Source organism: Lissotriton vulgaris, chromosome 6 (assembly GCF_964263255.1).
Source record: "Lissotriton vulgaris chromosome 6, aLisVul1.2, whole genome shotgun sequence".
NCBI classification, from domain to species: domain Eukaryota; kingdom Metazoa; phylum Chordata; class Amphibia; order Caudata; family Salamandridae; genus Lissotriton; species Lissotriton vulgaris.
Genome location: NC_141694.1, coordinates 980761279 through 980784235, shown reverse-complemented (window position 1 = coordinate 980784235; position 22957 = coordinate 980761279). Strand labels below are relative to the sequence as shown.

General features: G+C 42.5%; 1 protein-coding gene across 1 annotated transcript in view; it reads left to right on the top strand.

Annotated features, from left to right (window-relative positions):
* The window catches only part of C6H6orf58 (chromosome 6 C6orf58 homolog), a 951187-nt gene that overhangs the window by 325160 nt on the left and 603070 nt on the right, over positions 1-22957 (top strand). Inside the window, exon 3 of the mRNA XM_086927013.1 lies at positions 19734-19918. Within this exon, the coding sequence (XP_086783139.1) occupies positions 19734-19918 (185 nt within the window). The remainder of the gene's footprint in view (positions 1-19733; positions 19919-22957) is intronic.

Sequence of the window (22957 nt, the reverse complement as noted above, 5' to 3'; positions counted from 1 at the left end):
GCTGGAATTTGGCCTGAGAAATCAAATGCTGGAGCGAATGGGTGCATATGCCAAAACATGGCACAAAATCCAGGGAGGAGAAGACGCAAGTCTGAATAATTACCTATGGAAAGAGATAGAAAGTTAGAGCAACGGCGAAGCCGCAAAATATTTAAAGTACTCAATAAACTCCTTGTGCCTACAAGAAGCCTGGAAGTGCAGCGGGTCCCATAACACCTTCAAACAGCTGGTTAACAAATCAGTAAGATCAATCTTGTTAATAGAGGACAAAGCAAGTCTAGCCAACCGGGCTCATGGTTGGATAGTTATCCGAAGCTACAGAAGCAGCTTCTGCCAAAGCTATTTAAGAGTTGCGTTCACCAGGCACACAAAGGAGAAGTTCTTACTCTTACGGCTGGGCTTACTTCCATCACAAAATCATCTCACCCCATGGAAAAGGCCCCAAGCTACAATGAACTGCCGAATATGTGGGAACGCAAAAGAAGACATCCTGCACTTAATATGCACCTGCATAGGTCTGGACAAAGAGCTCAGATATCATCTAAAACCGTTCCTTAATAACCTAGGAATAAGAACATGCCGGCAAGCGGTCAAGGCTTGTTTCGACGGAAAAAACATTCAACTAGCAAGCCACCTTGTCAAATTCTTGGAGAAAGCAGAAAAGAAACAAGAATGACAGAAGGCAGGCTATGGACGAAGCAAATCCAAAGGGGCAAAGAACATCAAACTAACCTCTTAGTATGGGCAAGGTACAGCAACCTGAACGCAAGCCAGCATACAACAAAATAGTAGAAGCTGATCGCCACAAGCTAATCAACTCCCTCGAATAACAACTTTTTATGTACCAAGCCTATATTACAGCGCGGCTTAAACCCAGGAGCAAGACTTTTTTATACAGCCACCTTAGGCTAAATAAGGGACTTACTCTATTTTTTTTAATCCATGCCCAGTGTGAAAGAAGTGTAAATCTCTGTAGAAAGTTCTATATGTCACATGAAGCTATTATCATTTTATATCTTTTTTAACAATTGTATTTAAATAATGTACTATGTGCTACTCTTTGCAACGGTTTGAATTAACTGAGCCATAAAGATTTACTTACTTCCTTACTTGAGGCTCTTCCTAAAGGTGTGCAGAGTGGGGGAGCATCTGATGTTGACTGGGAGCTCATTACAGGTCTTTACTGCAACTTAAGAGAAGGCTCTTCCGCCTACTCAGGTTCTGCTGATGCACGGGGTCTCTGCTAAGGCGAGGTCGGCGGAGCAGAGGTTCCTTTTGGGTTCGTGGAAGGAGACTCTTTCGTTGAGGTATTTGGGTCTGACTTATTTGTAAAAGTAGGTCGTTTAAGACTTTAGTAGTACCTTTAAATCCAAAGTCGAATTTGCATATAATTAAATTTTTAAGACAATCTCATAAAATTAAATTTTTAAGACAATCTTCAAGGCAGGCAACAAAGCAGCACACACACTAGTGTAGGAAATCTACTGGGCCTCTAAACCTCCATTCCCTATTTTATACTGGTGACTTATAGGTGGGTTGAATTCCCCCAGCCCTACTATATACTAGGGCCTTCTGTTGCCTGTCAATACCAATTGTAATTAGACCTAATTATTTATGTACTTTTAGCATAGAGAACTGGCCCTGGGTATAGGTAGCAGAGCCCATGACAGAGTCAAAAAAACAGCATGTAGTGGTCAAATGGGGGGGAAAGTGGGGGTTACTGCAAACAGCTCCTCATTTCTCACAGTGGACGTAATGAAAAAAGTGAAAACCCTTTTTGCTGAAGTCTTTGAGTGTTGGCCAGTTTAAAAATTTGCTCTCAGGCACTCACTCTAAGGTCTTTTTGGTGAACAAGTGCATTCAGTTCCAATGCAGCCCCTTTCTTTTGGCACTCTACAGTGACCTACAGTGGTGTGATTATTACATTACTGCTATAGAGATTACATTCTCAGATAGATCACAAACATGCCCATAGCAACTGGAAGCCATAAAATCCAAATTCACTGCACAACACTGGTGCAAAGGAAATGGCAGTGTTATCTAGAGGACAAGCAAACATTTTCAGCCTTGGCTATATTCTCATTGGACTGATCTATCAATCCAAGCTCACAGTGATAACAGAGGTTGTATCACTTATCTTAACAACCGCAGAGCAGCCAGATGAAAAAAAACTCGATGCAACCTAGACGATAGAGAACTGGACCATATACCATTGCGATATTTGAGCGGAACTGGATTTAAGTTCACTTTTCATAGGTTCATACTAGTTGTGACTGTTGGGGTGTTTAAAGCACACTATGCAGTGTCTGCGGTTGTTGGGACCATTACTGATTTCCCCAAATGCTATCATGCTCATTACAACAGTGCATTTCTTACAATGATAAAAAAAGAAACCATATAGGACAGACATGCATCATACCCTCAGATCTTCTTTTGGTGTCCCTGGAACTTAATAGCCCCTCCCTAGTGGACACCCACCGTTTTGGGAGCTTCCACACTACCACCATGAGTGAGACTTTCACTTTTCTTTTGTGAAATATTAAGGGGATGGGCTCACCCATGAAGCCGTCCTGTATACACTCATTACTTAGGCCTACCTAACACCGCATGAATTGCACATACTAGAGAAGAGATGGCGCAGTCAGAAAAAGGAAATTGTTTACTCTGCATTTTTCCAGGGCACACTTGTTTCGGTGGCACCATGGGGTTCCATACTTGATAACTCACTTGATCATAGATGAGGGAGGGCCTTTTACAATTATCAAACGGTACATCCCTCACAGTCTCAAGAATCTATGCACCTAACACTGGAAAAAAAATATTCTAGACACTGACAGCTCTCTTAACCAGGGCACTAGGCTCTTCTAGTATACGAAGTGGTGATTACAATTTGGCAATTTGTTCTCTGACTGTGACAAGGGCCTCTCCCTCCCACCGCTCTGCACTACCTCCTCTAGAACCATGACTCAAAGGTTGCAGCAGTGGGCAGGACAGTAGGGTTTACATGATCTATGGAGAGACATCTACCCAAACAAACAGGCAAATTCTCACTAAACTCCTCTGCATGGGATACACATGTGTTTTGACATATTTATGAGAACATTAGATGTAGCACATCATTTCCATACTGCATAATATCTATGCTGTACTGATACAGATAATCCTCCACTATTGATAGTACTCCAATATAGGGGGAACATGGCTGTGGTTCCAACCGGGGGGTTACAGCCAGAAGCACTGGTGGCCCCCCTTTAGGGCATAAATCTAAATTTTCAATCAATCAATCAATCAATCAATACACTAGTAGAGCGCGCTACTCACCCTAAAGGGTCTCAAGGTGCTGGGGTTGTGCCGCTACTGCTCGAAGAGCCAGGTCTTGAGGTGTTTCCTGAATGTGAGGTGGTCCTGGGTCAGACGTAGGTGGGCGGGGAGGGAGTTCCACATCTTGGCCGCCAGGTAGGAGAATGATCTTCCTCCGGCGGTGGTTCTGCGGATCCGTGGGACGGTGGCGAGGGCGAGGCTGGCGGAGGGGACTTTGTGTGTTGGAGTGTAGAACGTGAGGCGGTTGTTGAGGTATTTGGGGCCTATGTCGTGGAGCCTTTGTGTGCGTGGGGGAGAAGCCTGAACGTGATCCTTTTGCTGACGGGGAGCCAGTGAAGGTCTCTCAGGTGGGCTGATATGTGATTGTGGCGGGGGATGTCGAGAATGAGTCGTGCGGATGCGTTCTTATGCGTTGGAGTCTTTTCTGAAGTTTGATTGAGGTTCCTGCGTATAGGGCGTTCCGTAGTCAAGTCGGCTGGTGACGAGGGCCTGGGTGACCGTCTTTCTAGTTCCGGTAGGGATCCACCGGAAGATCTTACAGAGCATGCCCATGGTGTTGAAGCATGAAGATGAGATGGCGTTGACTTGCATGGTCATCGTGAGAGAGGAGTCCGGATGAATCCCAGGTTGCGTGCGTGGTCAGTGGTGTTGGTGCGTTGCCCAGTTCTGCGGGCCACCAGGAGTCGTTCCAGGGAGATGGGGATGGTCCGAGGATGAGGACCTCCGTCTTGTCTGAGTTCAGTTTCAGACGGCTGAGTTTCATCCATTCCGCAACGTTTTTCATTCCTTCCTGGAGGTTGAGTTTGGCGGTGGCTGGGTCTTTGGTGAGGGAGACTATCAGCTGGGTGTCGACGGCGTATGAGATGATGTTGAGGTTGTGTTTGCGTGCGATGGTGGCGAGGGAGCTCATGTAGATGTTGAAGAGGGTTGGGCTGAGCGATGAGCCTTGGGGTACGCTGCAGATGATCTCGGTGGCCGCGGTGCGGACTCGCTGGGTTCTGTCGGAGAGGAAAGAGGTGATCCAGTCCAGGGCTTTGCCTTGGATCCCGGCGTTGTGGAGGCGGGTTATTAGGGTGCAATGGCAGACTATATCAAAGGCGGCTGAGAGGTCTAGGAGGATGAGGGCGGTGGTTCCCCGCTGTCGAGTAGGGTCCTGATGTCGTCAGTGCCTGCAATGAGGGCGGTCTCGGTGCTGTGGTTGGCTCGAAATCCGGACTGGGATGGGTCGAGGGACCCATTGGCTTCGAGGAATGCAGTCAGCTGCTTATTGACGATCTTCTCGATCACTTTCGCCGGGAAGGGAAGAAGAGAGATGGGGTGGAAGTTTTTGAGGTCTTTAAGGTCCACTGTGGGTTTCTTCAGTAGGGCGTTGATCTCTGCGTGCTTCCAGCTCTCTGGGAAGGTGGCGGACGCGAGGGAGTTGTTTATGACGTTCCGTAGGTGGGGAGCGATGATGGTTTTGGCTTTGTTGAAGATGTGATGAGGGCATGGGTCGGAAGGAGAGCCGGAGTGGCTGGTGTTCATATCGTGGGCGGTGTCTTTGGTGCTGATGGGAGTCCAAGCGCTGAGGGTGGTTGTAGGGGGCATTGGTTCGGTGGCTGGGGGCGGAGTCTGGGCACCAAAGCTGTTGTGGATGTCGGCGATCTTGTGGTGGACGAATGTGGCATGGGAGTTGCAGAAGTCTTGCAACGGTGTGATGTTGTTGCAGTTGTGATTGGAGAGCTCTTTTACAATGCTGAAGAGTTCCTTGCTGTTATGTGTGTTGTTGTCCAGCAGTTCTTTGACCAATTTTTTTTTGGGTAGTGTGGATCAGCTGGTGGTGTTTGCGGGTGGCGTTCTTGAGGGCTGTCATATTTTCTGTCGTCTGTTTGCGGCACCAGGTTTTCTCGAGGGATCTGCAGGAGTTCTTTGATTCTTTGAGGTCATCGGTGAACCATGTTGTTTTCCCTTTGCCGGGCTTGCCTGGAGGGTTCTTCAGTGGTGCAAGGGCGTCGGTGCAGTTGACTATCCACTGTGTGAGGTTGCGGGCTGCGTCGTCGGTGTCAGTGGAGGCGATGGGTGGGTTCTGGCTCAGTGATGTGGTTAGCTGGTCTGCAGTGATTTTGCTCCAGCATCTACGGGGGATCTGTTGCGGGCGATGGTGAGATGTGGTCTTCTTAAAAGTGAAGTGGATGCTGCTGTGGGCGGTCCAGTGTAGCCCGGTGGAGTGGCTGAAGGCAACGTGGCTGCTGGCAGAGAAGACGGGGTCGAGCATGTGGCCGGCGTAGTGGGTGGGGGTGTTCACCAATTGCTTGAGTCCGAGATTGTCGAGCAGGGTGGTGCTGTTGTTGTCATTGTTGTTCTCCAGAAGGAAGTTCAGGTCCCCTAGGAGGATGTAGTCTGATGCGTCGAGGGCGTGTGGGCTGATAAAGTCGGCGATGGCTTCACCAAATGGTGTGCATGGGCCAGGGGTGTCTGTAGACAAGGGTTCCTCTGAGGGAGGTCTTGGGGTCGGTGTTGATCTGGAAGTGTAGGTGTTCGGCGGTGGTGAGAGCATCTTCGGAGTTGGTCGTGACGTCAATGGTGTTCCTGTAGATGATGGCAATTCCCCCTCCGGTTTGGTTGACGCGGTCCTTTCGGGTGATCTTGTAGCCGTCCGGCATGGCTATGGCGATGTGGGGGGCTGAGGAGGCGTTCATCCAGGTGTCTGTGAGGAAGGCGATGTCTGGTGCTGTTGTGTCGAGGAGGTTCCAGAGTTCGACGGCGTGCTTGTTGACAGAGCGGGTGTTGAGCAGGATGCACTTGAGTTGGTTGTTGTTGTTGTTGCCTGGTCTGGGTGGTGGGATGTAGGTTCGGACGCAGGTGAATTTGCAGGTTTGACAGGAGAAGGGTCTGTGGGTGCTCTTCGGAGTGGCTTGGTAGCAGGGGGCTGGTCGGCCTGTGTTGCGTGCGTGGTGGGTGGTGGTGTCTAATCTCAGTCGGGTTTCTTGGTTTCGGCGGGGACCAGGGGTTCTGGCACTGGGAGCGGTCCAGGTGTGACGGGCGCAGACGGGCTTGCCTTTGGCGCGCCTTCACTGCGCCAGCGGCGCGGCCTTCATAAGAAGGGCTAAGGGAGGGAGGAGCAGCTGGGAGGTGGGAGCGGGGTGGCGAATGGTGCACCAGGATGGCTGGCCGCAGGGTGGCAGCAGCGGGAAGTGCAAGGGAGGGGAGCGGGTGGGGGGCACGGGCACTAGGTGCAACAGGGAAAAAGAGAGGAGACCAATGCAGTAAAACAAGGAAGGCAGAAAATAAACAGAAAAACAGACTGCTCAGAGGAGAGGGCTTGCGGCAATCACAGGTGGCACATCGGGCAGTGGCGGCACAGGGGGACCGTGTGGCGGCTGAGGGGGCCACCTACCTGGTGACAGGGTCAAAGGTCGCCCTTTGTGGGGACAGCTTCACACCAGAATATTGAATGAGATGCTTTTAAAATTGTAATCAGAGGCCATTGCATTAAAACATTTTATGGCACAAAGTCCTCGCTGACCTTGCTATTATGTGAGATGGAGTCATCCTTGTACACCTTAGAGAATTTGCTTGTGACCAATGCAGGGGATAGACCACAACAGTTAGTGTAAATGATTAATGGCCAGATGTAGGTGGCCAAATAGCGAGCGCTTGCGATCGCTATTTGGCAGCGAGCAATGTAGGTAAGTTGAAACCTACTAGCAAGATAGGGAATTGCAAAATTGCGATTCGTTAAATGCAATGTAAGTAGCACAAAAGAAAGTGCACTTTAGCCTTAAGGAATCACTAATTACCACCAACTTCAAGTTGGTGGTAATTAGCGATTTCCTTTAAAAAAACACTTTTTTCTAAAGTGCAACGTGGCACACATTCATGCCCTTAGGGCATGTATGTTTGCCACATGTGCACACATGCACATTTTAGGGGTGCAACAGTGTGTCCTTTTGGAACCCTGGCACCCTTGAAATTGCTCCCGCTATTTGCGAGTTCCTCTTGGTGAATCTCAAAAAGCGGGAGCAATTCCTAGTCATTCCTTTGGGCCTCTTGGCCCATAGGAATGAATAGGAAGGTATTCCTTAATTTCGAATCGTAATTTGCGATTCACAATTAAGGAATATTAAGGAATCCCAAAAAATATTGCGATTACTACCTACATGGCCTTTTGCAATTCCTTAATAGCGATTCCCTAAAAATCGCTATTTAGGAATCACAAACATGCATTTACCTACATCTGGCCCAAGGATACTTAAATTATAAGGAGTAAATAATGCGCCAGCACAATGAGGGTGACAGAAGCGGTTGACTCCTGCCATGGTTTGTGAGATCAGAGACCCCCCACACACCAATCTGTACTATATATGCACAGCTGAAGGTCATTTATTGTCCACACAGACAGAAATAAACATACTACTCTTAGACCCTATAGGGACCACATTTGCTAACCCCTTCCAGACATATTTTAAGTTACCTGTACTTAGGAGCCGATCATACAAGGTTACTGCAGGAATCCTCTTGAGAGACAATTATTACAGTGTTACCTAAAGCAGGCCAAGACTCTCTCAGCATCACATCATACAGACCACTAGCCCTACTAAATTTGGAATATAAAATATTGGGGAACGTTATCGTGAATAGCCGAGTTTCCTATCTACCTGGAGTGATTCATCTGGTTCAGTGCTGATTCATTCCTAGGACAAACAACCACGTCAATATTCGATGTCTACTGCATATTATGCATTGCTTATGTGACACATATAGTGGCTTCCCTTGAAAAAAGCTTTTGATACACTGCCATGGCCACATCTTTTTGCAGTATTTAATGGCTTGGATCGTTGTCAGATGTCCTGTTAGGCTGGATTCCGGTATTATATACACAGCCACTAGTAAGGGTGCAAGCGGGGAGTGTGTTTTCAGCAAGATGGCAGATATTTCGGGGACCCAGACAAGGTTACCTCTTTTTGCCTATACTGTTCGTATCACTGGCATCCATGGAGAGAACTAAAGGGTGTGTATGGAGTGTACACTGTGATAAGATACGTTCCACAGCTTGGTATGCGGAGGACCCCTTGCCCTTTCTAAGGGACCCGGAGACACCTAATCTCACTATAAGTGAATTTTAGGTTTGTTTCTGGTGTCTGGGTCAACTGGGACATTTACATTATGAAAGTCAGCCAATGTGTATAGGAAATACTGTGAGATGGGCGCTGGAGACCTCCAAGTATCTAGGGGTCCAAAGATATCACAGGGGTGAGGATTTAAAAGTTTAGCAATCCAGACAAATGCACATACAAATACCTTGATCTGTGACATTTTGGGACCAGACTCCCACTGTCCCCTCTGGGCAGGATGGCAGTACTCAAAAATAATATTTTACTCAGATTACTATAATATTTCACAGTGCTTCCAATACTATTGCCTAACCCTTTTTTGAATAAGCTTGAGTCCATTTTGTCACGTTAAATTTGCAAAGAAGACAGCTCTCAAATGACAAAGCCAGGCACCTGCTAGACGCAGGGATGGTAGCTCCTAACCTAGAAATTTAGAATTTGGCCTCTCGGTCAATGTGGCTGGCATGATGGCTAGCACTAGAATCTGACCCTAATACAAAGTGAAAGACAATCCCATGAACTGACCGGCTAATGCTGTGCAAATGTACTGTATTTTCTAAATCTTATTTTCTGAATTACATCACAGCAAAAATAAAATTCCACTGAACATGATGACTGCCCATGCAATCTTTGACAAGTGCAAAAGTAGAGAGTTAATCATTTAAATGAATAGGATTGGTAAATCAACAAGTTATAAGTACATAGTATGGAGCAGATATTTGGTAGCAGTACATGCTGTAAAATATTATGACAGCACACCACTTCCAATTCCCTTTATTAGAAAAGGATTTACAATTGATGCTCTTGATAATTTTGATTTTGAAGACAGCTCTTCTTTGTCTGGAACATCCAGCACACATAGTATTGCCATGGTGCTTTTTCAAGACTGTACCAATGAAGTAGCTGCTAGAAAACAAGCTGTGTCAGCTGCAGACAAACAAACAGCTGCAAACTTATAACCCAACTGCCTTGCCTACGGGTGCAAAAACACTACAAGCCATCAACACTTCCCAGTCTGCCAGAAAGTTTCAAAGTGGCTGAGGACATGGATCTTCTTTGACCTGATGTTGCTGTTCGCAAAGCTGATTTAACTGAATTTATCACATACCTTATTTGATGCAGACTGAAGAATGAAGAAACGCCAGTTCCTCCGTGGGCTGGAATTCATGCTCTGATCTCCCAGAATCCCATCCCATTGTAAAAGGTTGATTTTTTTCCCAGTAATATCATCTCCACTCACAAACTACGCAGCAGTATACACAGCTCTAAACAATTTCCATAAATGTGTGTGCTCACCTTGAAGACCAGCCTATCCTCCCAGTTTTCTGTGGTGAAGGTGTTTTCCGTATTGTAGCTGGCATTTTTATGAGCAATCTAGTAGAATTTGATGATCTTCCCTAATGATGGCTATTTTCCGGTGATCGACCTTTACAACACGGTTGTTACTCCACAGTATGTTTACAGAGCAGTCATTACAACGACTTGCGCTGGATGGCATTATACACTAAGGAATAGTATGATTTACTATTCCAACACCTTCCCTACTATAACTGCGATGTAACGTACTGTGGTGTAACAACCTTGCTGTAACGTCACAGCAATTTCCACATGACAAAGTAGCATTGCGGTGTGCAGGAAGTTATCTCCGTGGATGTGGCATAGATAATGCACTTATTGAGGCTGAAATCTTTGGAAGCAAAACTGTCCAGTCCGTATTGAGCTGAATTCTTTGCTAATTTGTTACAAGGTGTGCTTATCATATCTGAGGCTATAGAAACATTGTGTTGGAATGCTTTCTGGAACAAGAATGACAATTTAGGTGTTGCATATCTTTTCTCAGAAGTGAAAAAGGCACAGGGTGCACTTCATTCAAAAGACATATTCTAGATCTAGGTTATGTTCAATACACTCAGTTCAAAATCAGAAAACCTGAAAAACGAGTTCAGAGCTTGCCAAAGAATGTGAAGAAAAATCAGAACTTTGCAAGTAGTGGGGAAATGTTTTACACTTGATAGCTCTAGTGGAAAACATGGTGCAAGCTAATCAGGAAGGTGATCGGTAGCTGCATGGGAAGACTGTGGAGTCACTGATTACTGTGTTTCGCGAATTGAATTGCATAAATTACATGAGATATGGGTCCTAGTATTTAGAAAGAGTGAAGAAGCTAGGGGTGGATAAACCATCCCTCTACAAAAAAAAATCATCCAAAGACATTTTTGGGTGAACGACCGAGAGGAAAGGTTCAATGCTGTTTCTCTAGATATGAAACTGGAACGACGATCTAGAGACCACAGAAAGGCTCCAAGGGAATTGTTGGTCAGACATGCAAAAGTGAATATATTACTCAATGGCAGCTAGTTTACCATGAAGTAATTTCTATTTGCAATGTTTTTAGAGAGATAACAAATTCAAAATGAATGGACCATCATGAAACTGTTTCCCATCACGAACTTGGGAAAGAGAGGGTAACATTTTAATAAATATGTTGGTAGCCTTCTTCATTTGATGCAGCAGCAAGGACCCCCCCCCCAAATGACCTACTTAGTATTTTAGATGTGTCGCAGCCACAGATCCAGATGGTCCAAAACAAGAGGGGTATATACATAGCTACGTGGAACGTGGCAGGTCTTGCAGCAAAGGTGGATAATGCAGAGTGGTTAGCCATTTGCCTGGACCGGAACATTATATGTCTTCAGGAGACTTGGGCGGTGGACCCAATATTTATAAATGGCTACCACTCATTTCAAACTAATGCAATTCCCTCCTTGGCAGGAATACCTAAAGGGGTTTAATAATCTTAATTTCAAATACCTTGCCAGTTACGATTAGGAGAACTGAAAATTCTTCGCCTTATTTTAAATTTTGGGCTTTTGAAGGAGGACCCCACCAGTGTTTCTTAATTAATTTCTATAAGAATAACTTTGGCACCAATATGGCGACCGTCATAGATACACTAGGCAAAGTACTTGAGAAATGTACAAGGTATTTGTCATTGAGAGATCTCCATATGATGTGGATAGGCGACTTTAATTTTCAACCATGCCCCAAATCATTGGACATGGTTTGCGGTATGGTGGATAATGAGGGAGACCCACTAGTCCACTTTAAATATCATAAATATGAGAACACCCTAAATAGGTATTTAGCTTCAAGGTACCTAGAAGTGTATAATAAAATAGTAGAGGGTGGGCTAGACAAAACATTCTTCCGGAGCGCCTCTAATTCGACCTTAGATTTCATAGTGGCAACCCCTAATTGTCAATCAAACAAGTGTGTTCTGAGCACACCGTATTTTTTCAAAATTAAACATGCATCAACCAGTTATTTTGATCTGTGTGCTGCACCTAATAGAGTATACCCAAATACTCTTAAAATTAAACATGAAAATGTGGCTGGTCAACACAACTGTTAACTCAGACTTAGCTGCGCACAACTGCAATAATTTCTAATGATCTAACACTTTTAATACTTTCTATTAGTGCAATTTATTCATGTTAATACACGATGAATACCATCAAAAACAATGTATTAAAGTTTCTCAAACATACTTTCATCAAAAACCATAATTAGAACAGTACAATACAACTTTTTCAATAAAGAAACAAATAAACTCTTTGTTATATGTTGTTATTCGCCCAATGCATTTCGGGACTACTGAAGGGTCCCTTTGTCAGGGGCAACACTGTAAAATAAAACATAATATACAGGCGCATAAGTTTGTTGTGCGAATTCAAAATGGTAACATTCCTAAATAAACTTTAATTTTAAGAACCTTCACCAAAAATAGGCACCCAAGGTGTGGTTAGTGAGAAGAATAAATAATGTGGTTAGTGAGAAGAATACTTTCTTACATTAGTAGTCCCGAAATGCATTGGGCGAATAACAACATATAACAAAGAGTTTATTTGTTTCTTTATTGAAAAAGTTGTATTGTACTGTTCTAATTATGGTTTTTGATGAAAGTATGTTTGAGAAACTTTAATACATTGTTTTTGATGGTATTCCTCGTGTATTAACATGAATAAATTGCACTAATAGAAAGTATTAAAAGTGTTAGATCATTAGAAATTATTGCAGTTGTGCGCAGCTAAGTCTGAGTTAACAGTTGTGTTGACCAGCCACATTTTCAACCCCTAATTGTCAGGCATACCTTATCATACAGGCACTCTATCGCCAAATTTTCATGACCACGCAGTATTATTCCTTGAGTTTTGTGGCTTCGATACGCTCAATATACAAGTTGAGGGGGTACCGAAACCATTTTAAGATTAAATGGATAGCAGCTGAAATGGGGGAATATAGATAAGACAAATGCCATCAGGGAAGTCATAACTAGTAAGCTTGCCCAGGTCACAAACTGTTTGGAGCAGGCCAACCCTCCAGAAATTCTAATTAACAGTTTTATAGAAATCAGCCAGGGGATAAAAATGAATTCTTTATCGCCGTAGATCAAAGAGAGAGGGACCAGAAATAAGAAGGTTTGACGTAAATTGTACTCTGGCTTTAAATAATCTCCGTGGGGCCTTGAGAATATCACCCAGAAATAATCCCCAAATCAAGGAGTTACGGAAGGTTTATAAGAGAGTCCTAAAGGACGGGAAACTGAGCTAAAAGACGAGGAAGGGGATAACTTGACTAAAGCTGCAACCCTTAAAAATAGAAGGGATTTTTGGAAGACAGGCAATGCCCCATTCCTTAATAAAGAGCAGAAGAAATCTCTAGACAATCATGAGGGTGAAGATGCTTGGGTGTCGCACTTTGAGGAGATATTTGGGGCTGTGCCCACTTCCTGGGACAAATTTAACTTCTTATTAGAGCCCCCTGAAAACTTTTTAACTTTTAATCTGGAGAAAATAGTCCTTGTGTTAGCCAAATGCAGTCGCGCCAAACCTCCAGGGCAGATGGGGCCCCCGATTGATTTATTCCTAGAAAACCAAGAACTATGGTCACCACTGTTAACCATCATATTTAACGCAGTTCCTAAAACTGGCCCTCCTCCATCATGGAGAGCAAGCATCATAGTGCCAATATATAAAAAAGGGGATAAATCACTCCCCCAGAATTATCGTCCTATCTCCATTCTGGATTCCACTGCTAAACTCCTAGGGTGTGTTTTACTCAATAGACTAGAAGATTGGGCAGTGGAAAATAACATCTTGATGCCCTCCCAATATGGATTCCAGAAGGGTAGAGGCACTATTGACCAATGTTTAAATCTAAGCTTGATTATCTCCAAATATATTAGGGCAAAAAAAGGAAACTTATATATGGCCTTTATGGACATTTCGGCAGCTTTTGACTGCATTGTCCATTCTAAAATTGTGGCTGCAATGGGAATAGCCTCCGGTTTGATCATCCTCATAAGTCAAATGTACGGACAGACAACAGCATCAGTCCGTTATGGAAGGGATGGCGAATGCACTCGATCTTTTAGGATACTGAGAGGAGTCCGGCAAGGCTGCGTCCTTGCCCCATTTTTATTTTCACTTTACTCAAGTGGAGTGGAGGGCGTTTTAAAATTAGCTACCCCTGATGTTCCACAGTTCCCGCTGGGCCCTCGTCAATCTTTGCATATGCGGATGACACTTTTTTGATAGCTAGGACAGGGATACACTGCAGCGCCTAATTACTGCTTATGTGGCCTTTATGTCCTCTATAGACCTCAGGGCCAAAGAGTCAAAAACATTCATTTTAGTGGCCGGTCCCCCGCTCCAAAAAATATACTATCGTTCCATATTGGATCCCGTAATCTAGCTATAGTAGAGTCATTCTCGTACCTAGGAGTTTTATTTGACTTTAGACAAAGATGGTCAAATATGGTGGATATTAGGGTCCAAACAATGGAATGCATCATGGCAGCAGTTGCTGGCTTTATTAATATATTAGGCTCAAGACCCCTTACAGCAATAAAAAGATTTATAATGCTAAAGTGATCTCGGCAGCCACCTATGGGGCAGAAGTCTGGGGCATAGTTTTTACTGACTTCTTACAGAGGGCAGAAAACGGGTTTCTAGAGAGGCTAGCCTCACTACCCCCCTACTTTTCAAACCATGTCATTTATTTAGAGCTGGACATGCCTTACGTGTCTGACCTGGTGAAGGTGGCCGGATCATGTTGTGGCATTCGATATGGACCCGGGACACAGTAGATCTTAATCTATTATATTAAACGGTCTCACAATGGACTAAGCTCAAAAGATTCCATGGTTGGAGTACCTTAAAACAACGTTGTACTCACTAGGAGTTCCTGAATTGTTTGCAACCCCTACCTTGTGCTCAAAGTTCCCCAAGAAAAAGTTAAAAGCATTAGCATTTGCAAAATTAGCACATGAACGGAATGACTTTCAGAAGCTAAAATTAACTGTAAGGTCCTATCACTCAATCCCACGAATGATAGATGGTGAATACTTCTCTCTGGACTCAATAAGGAACCTGCAGCATAGGTTTATTTTATTAAGGTTCCATGTACATTTAATCCCCTTAATGCTGGGTTTCCTTCAAAGCAGTATGCTTTTAGAAATTTGTCGAAATGTCCATGTCTCCTCAGTCCAATCTGATCTCCATTTACTCTTTTTCTGTCATTTGTATACGAAACAGAGAGCTAGATATATTAAACCTCTCTTAAAGGCTCATGTTTTTAAACAGTGTTGTGTTGCCCTGTTTTATCCGAAGAAGCTTTAGGAACCTCTAGTTTCTTTTTCTGAAGCATACTTTTTATGGGCCTGTAAGCGTAATGGACACCTACTAGAATTAGAGAGTTACGCTAATTGTGAGCTTTAATCAAACATACACAACACAGGATGATGGGCTTTTTATAATTGCTATGTGCATATTTATTTATTCCCTTTTTATAGATTATAACTGTATGTTTGTGGGTATGAACATATATATTGCACTGAGAAGTATGTCACTGTTTTATTTTCTCGTTTTTATAAGAAGAAATGTGTTTACTTTGTTGATCTATGTTTGAAATGAGATCAAATAAAGTTATTAAACTGATTAAACGGACTATGTAACTACACAAGTTCATTACCAAACAATATGTGGATAACAATATAAAGACACGTCTGCTAGATATCCTGGAACATGGATCGAAACTATACGCAGAACTGAAGCAGGAGAGTTCGGTATTAAAAGAGAAAAAGTTGTTTGACATAATTGCCTAAACTAAATTTCCACACTTTAATTGCCATAGTGTCGTCTAACCATCCACTACAAAACAGGTTACAAAGAAACAAATCTGGCAAGCACATAGAGAGATGGATGTAGTGAAAAAAAGGGGTGAATTTATCAAGAACATTCTGTTGCATGATCTTCTTCCTAAAAACGTATTATTTGATGGTGATGCTGCAACCAAACCAGTGAAGTACAAACTCGTACAAGAGCTTAAAAAAACCTTTTACCTGAAGAATTTCATTGTAAAAATGTGAGGTCGTTTAGACGTTTCTACAGATATCACGGTCAGTGTGCACCTTGCAAGAACTGCATATTATCTTTGACAGTTATCTGGAACTATCTGTCAGGGAATGTGAGGGAATCAGACAAATGTCTACAAGTAGAGCAATGGACCTTGCCTGTATCACAAATTTGACACCAATACCTCTGCAACTTGATAAATTCTGGTCATCAACAGCAAACAAGATAAACTTGGAGTTGTTAACTCGTCAAAACATTGCTGATGCTTCCGTGAACACAGAATTTCCTATTACTGCAAGTGGAATGATTTGTCAATTAGGAGTTGGTGCCTGCCGAGAGATATTCAAAAGGTCCGGACCATATTGTTCAGGAACTTAAGAGCTCATTGGAGGACGTTGACCTTCGTGTTGTGCCACATGTTGAATGGGCTGTTAGAAATTGTTCCAATTGAGTCATTGTACTGATAAATGACACAGATGTTATTATTGTGCTACTTAGATTTGTTGCTATGTTCATAAGTCAAGGATTGTCAGAGTTATGGATGCGTTCAGGCATGGCCGAGAAAAGACACATAATCCTGCTTCATATTCTGTACAAGAAATCTGACCCAAAGATGCTCGGTGTTCTTATCAAGGCACATATTCTTAGGATAATGACACTATGAGCAAAATTGGAGCAAAGATTAGATCTTTAAGTGCTTAACCTGTAAAGTTTCTAAAAGGATTTGCTGAGACAGAAGAAGAATGTGACTTTAAAGACATAGAAAAGTACTTTCTATGTGAGTGGAAACAAATACGTTCAAGCAGTCAGTCCCACTAAGTAACATTCCACTGACGTCCTATTTTGTGTGTGGACACTTCACTTTAAACACTTTATTCGTTTTTTGCAAAGAAAACCATAAAAGTCAACAAACGCACTTAAAAAAAAATATCCATCTGATACATAATAAATCAGTACAGAATAACCATCTCGGGTTCATAATTACAGGGTTATAAAGAAAATAATGTCAAGAACAAGAGAGTTTGAGTTGTGGAAAAGTGGTCGCCTTCGTACCATAAAATATAGGAATATTCATGAAAGTAATATCTGGTGCAGTAAAAACATCCATCACAACCTCATAAAATATAAAATTATGGGCGTAAACCATATTAAAACCAAATTCCTATTATCTCGGACTCAGGTAATAGGCCCTAAGGGTTAATCACAGCAGGACATAAGCCCAATGGCAGCCTTCAAAAAGCTAAAACATGCAGAACTGAGTATCTAGAAAGCAGTTGTAAAAAGATAAAAGCAGGTCTAACCTGACTAAAACTTTTTTTTTAAAGAAAGGAATGATAAAGAACTGTCTTGGAACCACATAAAAACTACAGAACATTAAAAAGTGCATAATATCCGGTGGAGACTTTCCATCACAGCCATAGAGTGTGAGGCACTGCCCTCTATCAACTCTGGGAGGATGGGCCAGGAGAAAATGAAAAAGATCCAATCAGAATCTAGTTAATAAAAAAAGTCATGATTACTTTTAAACCATATGAGATACAGTTCAATTGATGGCCAATTTTCAGTAAGACGTACCTATGTGCACTAGACTTCCTCAGTTTGATTACTTCTCTGGCACACATACGCTTCTTAAAAAGTTCTCCTTCATCCAAGTCATATCCCTATGACCAATTTCCTCCGGGCTCTAAAAAAGGTCTGCCCTGTAGAAGCATTCTCTGACGTACTCAAGCCAGCAGATACGATTCACATGATCAAGGGAGAAACAATCCCTTAAAATGTCCTTACTAAGGGCGTTTTCCTTCTTGTTCGAGATTTCATCCATAGTATTAGGGGGCGAAAAGCCAACACATTTGAGAGGAAAACCATTCCTAGTTCTTCGTGCACTACAAACGATGGGATACTCTGTATGCATGGACACATTAAAAAAGCGGAGTGGAGAAGTGTGGCTCACGGTGTAGAGCAGGCAGACCCGGAAGCTGAGGTCAGACCCGGGACCAGGGTTCAATTCCCGACGCGGCGGGGTCTTGAGCTCAAATGTCCACGGACTCGATAATTCTCGCTTCGGTGCCTGTTCTAATCATGGGTTCTCACTCTGCAACTCTGGGCATTAAGCTTGCTTAATCTCCACAACGGCCCCCGTGCGGCGGGATGCCTGGCTTTCACCCTGGGGATGCCCTGTAGGGGCTATCTCACAGGGAAAAAAGCCAGGACGGGTTCCCAAGGCAAGTGCCGGGAAACCTCCGGGTAGCTGTGCGCTCAATAAATGCAATAATCAGAATCTAGTTAATAAAAAAAGTCATGATTACTTTTAAACCATATGAGATACAGTTCAATTGATGGCCAATTTTCAGTAAGACGTACCTATGTGCACTAGACTTCCTCAGTTTGATTACTTCTCTGGCACACATACGCTTCTTAAAAAGTTCTCCTTCATCCAAGTCATATCCCTATGACCAATTTCCTCCGGGCTCTAAAAAAGGTCTGCCCTGTAGAAGCATTCTCTGACGTACTCAAGCCAGCAGATACGATTCACATGATCAAGGGAGAAACAATCCCTTAAAATGTCCTTACTAAGGGCGTTTTCCTTCTTGTTCGAGATTTCATCCATAGTATTAGGGGGCGAAAAGCCAACACATCTGAGAGGAAAACCATTCCTAGTTCTTCGTGCACTACAAACGATGGGATACTCTGTATGCATGGACACATTAAAAAAGCAGAGTGGAGAAGTGTGGCTCACGGTGTAGAGCAGGCAGACCCGGAAGCTGAGGTCAGACCCGGGACCAGGGTTCAATTCCCGACGCAGCAGGGTCTTGAGCTCAAATGTCCACGGACTCGATAATTCTCGCTTCGGTGCCTGTTCTAATCATGGGTTCTCACTCTGCAACTCTGGGCATTAAGCTTGCTTAATCTCCACAACGGCCCCCGTGCGGCGGGATGCCTGGCTTTCACCCTGGGGATGCCCTGTAGGGGCTATCTCACAGGGAAAAAAGCCAGGACGGGTTCCCAAGGCAAGCGCCGGGAAACCTCCGGGTAGCTGTGCGCTCAATAAATGCAATAATAATAATAAAGCGTGCTAGTTGATCAAAAAATTTGTAAATGTTTTGGATCATGTTTTTGTAGAGAAAGATCCATTTGAATTTGGTTGGTAAGATATTGATAGGGTGCTAAAACCTACCAAATTTCTAAAGCCTCAACCCACAGAACTTACACATACATGTACTTGCAAAACTTTTGCTACAAGAAGATTTCCCTGTCGAATTGCTCTTTCCAAATGTTTGGCATTCTACAAATGTACCATGAGTGATTGCCAAAACAAATAAAGTAAACTATGAAAATTTGTCTAAAACAAAGTGATAAACTTTTTTTTCATATTCTGATCATAAACATTGTTTGGTGTATACATAATAGGGTTAAAACATTATTTGTTTCATTTCTATATATGTGTCCTCTTCCTCTATTATAGCCGCCATTTTGGAAAGTGGCGGAAGAGTTGCTCTGAGGAGTTATATTCTGTCTGTATAAGAATACTTGACCCCCCCAAAACCCATGTTTTGACACCAAAATGAAGTATATAGGTCTCATGGTTTCTGAAATATTACATCATCACTGCACAAAATTCGCCCTGGATCAGCAATGTCTACCCAAGCTAAATTACTTCTCTAATGATCTAAAAACACAAATCAAAAATTAAAATCTCTGGACATCAATTTTTTACAAAGGTACATCAGGGGGCCAGGATTATAATCAGAACATTCCAATTTTGCCATAGTAAAACAGATTGGATTTTGCCATATATCTTTGGTATGTGCAGTGAAAGTTTTATTTTGCATGAGTGGCTAGTTTTTACAATGCACTCTCATTGTTTGCATGCTGTGCTGATTCATAGTGTTTCTTTTTCTTTCAGGCGTAAACTATGATATTACCATTGTGGCTTTCTTTGCTGCTGCTGACGCTGGACTATTTGATGAATGGCAAAACCAGACACGAATATTGCCTCCGGAACAATTCTCTGATCATTTTTGTTACAGCATCGACAGTTGCCAATCATCCCTTCCAGTAGCAATGAAGAAATGGAAATTATTTTATGAGGTAAACTATTTTACTTTTGGCATCTGGTAAGATTGGATACTGCAGAATTGTAATTTCTCATTGTTGACTTGTGTTATTATGAAGTGCAAAGTTATGCATTCAGGGAACGTTAACAACATCCTGAAATGTACCAAACAACAGACAACTAAAACTGGGTACATCAGATACATGTATATTTTTTTATTTCTTTTACCCATTACAAATATTTTATTAACCACATTCCTTGCACACTAAACACGTATTAGGGCCTGACTCTAAGGAGGTGAAAATGAACATGTGACAAACTGACAGTTTGTGTGCTGAATTCACAAAGCATGTTGCACAGATACACACATCATGAAATGTGCACAACAGATTAGGTACATTAGATAATTGTATCGTTTGAATCTATTCTACCAGCTGCAGCTTCCTTGTGATTAGAATTGTGTATGGAAGGCCCAGCCGTGATGAAAATGAAGCCCCTGGCTAGTAACTAAGCCTAAAGGTCTGGCTCAGCTGACCTTCACTGGGATTGTTGCTAATTCTGCCTGTATTGAAATCCCCTAACCAGCCCATGGAGACCAGCAATGCAGACAGAGCCTTAAAGCGTAAAAGACTAACATAATAAAGATATAAAGCTGTAAGATTCAAAATGTAGTTTTATTATTCAACAGCTGTGGGAATCTAAGTTTTGACGAAGACGTGCTCAAATTACAAAAGTTAAAATGGGGTTTTATAGATTAAAATACATCCTGCACAAATGATACACAGCCAATGAGAGCTCAGTGAAACAATAGGTGTTTTCCAATCATTTCTCCATTCATTAATCCGACTTAAATCTAAAACTAGACATGGGCATTGAGTTATGAAATTGGAAAATGAAGCATAGCTCCAGTTTGTCATGTACACTTGTGAAATTATCATTTCTGAAAAACGTATGGTTACAGCAGTGTTATAGACACTTCAATTTCACTCGGAGGCCAACAGGCCTGTGCACATTCTGCAGGCTTTGTCCTATTTAGTGTCACAAAATGGAAACTGAATCAAAATGGATTCAGCAGGCATATACTTTATCCCTTATCATATACCAGAGTTGGGCGGCCCAAAGAAGGCCTGACGACTGCAGATGTTCATGAGCATCTACTGAAGATCTTCGTACTCCTCCCTAGAGACAGAGGTTGGTTGCTGAAATGTCAGACAACTGGTGCAGATGCAGGTGAGACTTACAAAATTCCTTATTGCAATGACCAACTATTTTGTTCTTCAACTTAACCCTGCTGTGTGCAGTAGGCTGTGACTCGGGTAGCTAACCAGCTAGCTGGAGTAAGGGACCGGTGTGATCTGTTTTGAGCTCTTTGTTTATTCTAAACCCTAAATCAGAAGTTGTATTCCTAGTTTCTGTAATCACCCACATGAATTCTCTGGAGACTGTTCCTATAATTTGCCGGTACTACAGACATAGTCTATTTGCCATCGCCTTTTGCTTTAATAGTATTGTTTCTATTTTAGATGTTCACAAACGACTAAGGACGCAAACAGTTCACAATACTGATTATCCACAAAGTAACTATTTTGGAGAAATTAGTGTTTTCTCTGTTTTTACAGTAGACTGTATTTTAATCATTATTCTTGAGTATTTGATGTTTGTGAACATTCTAGTACAGTTAACATTTACACTGGCTGATTTTAGCACTGGGGGTGCCTGGTGCGACAATCATTATTGGCAACACCCCAATGGCTTCCGTCTTCATACATTTCCTCATTACCACCCTCCAATGGTACCCCTCATCTCTCCACAAGCCCTCGCTTATATTTATTTTATAACTCTTCTCATCCCAATATAGACTTAAATCACAAACATATAAGGAGCCAAAGAGTCAAACAACTGTATAAATCAATGTATAAGAAATTATACTTAAGACAATGAGGACTACAAGGTGTAGGAGTACATGGCAAACAAACTGTTAGGAACAATATGTTAAGAGTGCTTTGTCTGGTGAAACAAAGAGGCAGATTAAGAATGTTTATTCAATGTGCAGTAACCAAAGTTGAATTGTTGCGCTGCATGAAAAGGAGAATGCATAAAAGTCCGATATCCACTTACATATAGAGCTGTTGCTCTCTGTTCTCATGCTGGCATATAATGGCTGCTGTGTAACAATCCATGCACAGACCCTTGCATCATAGTTCATGAGTGTTTGAGTGATGTCAAGCTTAGGTTTTATATTGGAAGGGTACCCTTCTAGCACAGAATTATATGCTTTGACAAAGGTTAACACTTTGTACGTGTGCTGTAATGTGCAGCCCACTTGCAAAGTTTTGGAAAAAAAAAACTTTGCTCCAACTTTATACCTGCCTCGAGTAGGTGAAACATTTGATACCCATCCCTTTCTACCAAGTTTGTAGCTGGTGATTAGTGTGAAATCAATGGGTGTGTGCACGGGAATGTCCATGTACCAATCAAGATATGCCTCCTTGATGTAAAGTAGCACATAGTTACATTAGGGCTACTGTCCAGTGCTGTTCAGGATGTGCACTGGAAAGTAATTCCAAAACAACACTTTACATCAGGTTTGCATCACATTTTTGATGCAAAGAAGGTGCAGATTGTTAGTAAATCCACTTCATAAACCTAATATAATGATTGGTGTGTCAAAGTAATAAAATTGCTACCCAAAATAACCCTTTTTAACAACTTTAGAATAACGAAAGATGGAGTGAAAAAAACAGTAAGGTTCTAAACCTATGCCTTTCTTTTTGCATGCAGCACTTTGATGCCACTTTATTGCTAAGTGTGTTATATTAAAAGGGTTGTTACCTAAAACTCTAAGTCACAATAGTATCTTTGTGGCAAAAGCAATAACCCACTAATCTGTGATCTGCATGTCACACTTGTGCTTTGCAGCATGAACATTATCCTTCTTTACTACTATATCATACTGGGAAGCAGCTATAGTTAGGTCAGTAAATTATAGCTAGTGCATTCCAGTGTTTTTTTGGATTTTGAACATTCGCTTTTATATTATTACAACACCTAACTATAACGTCACTTTAAACTTT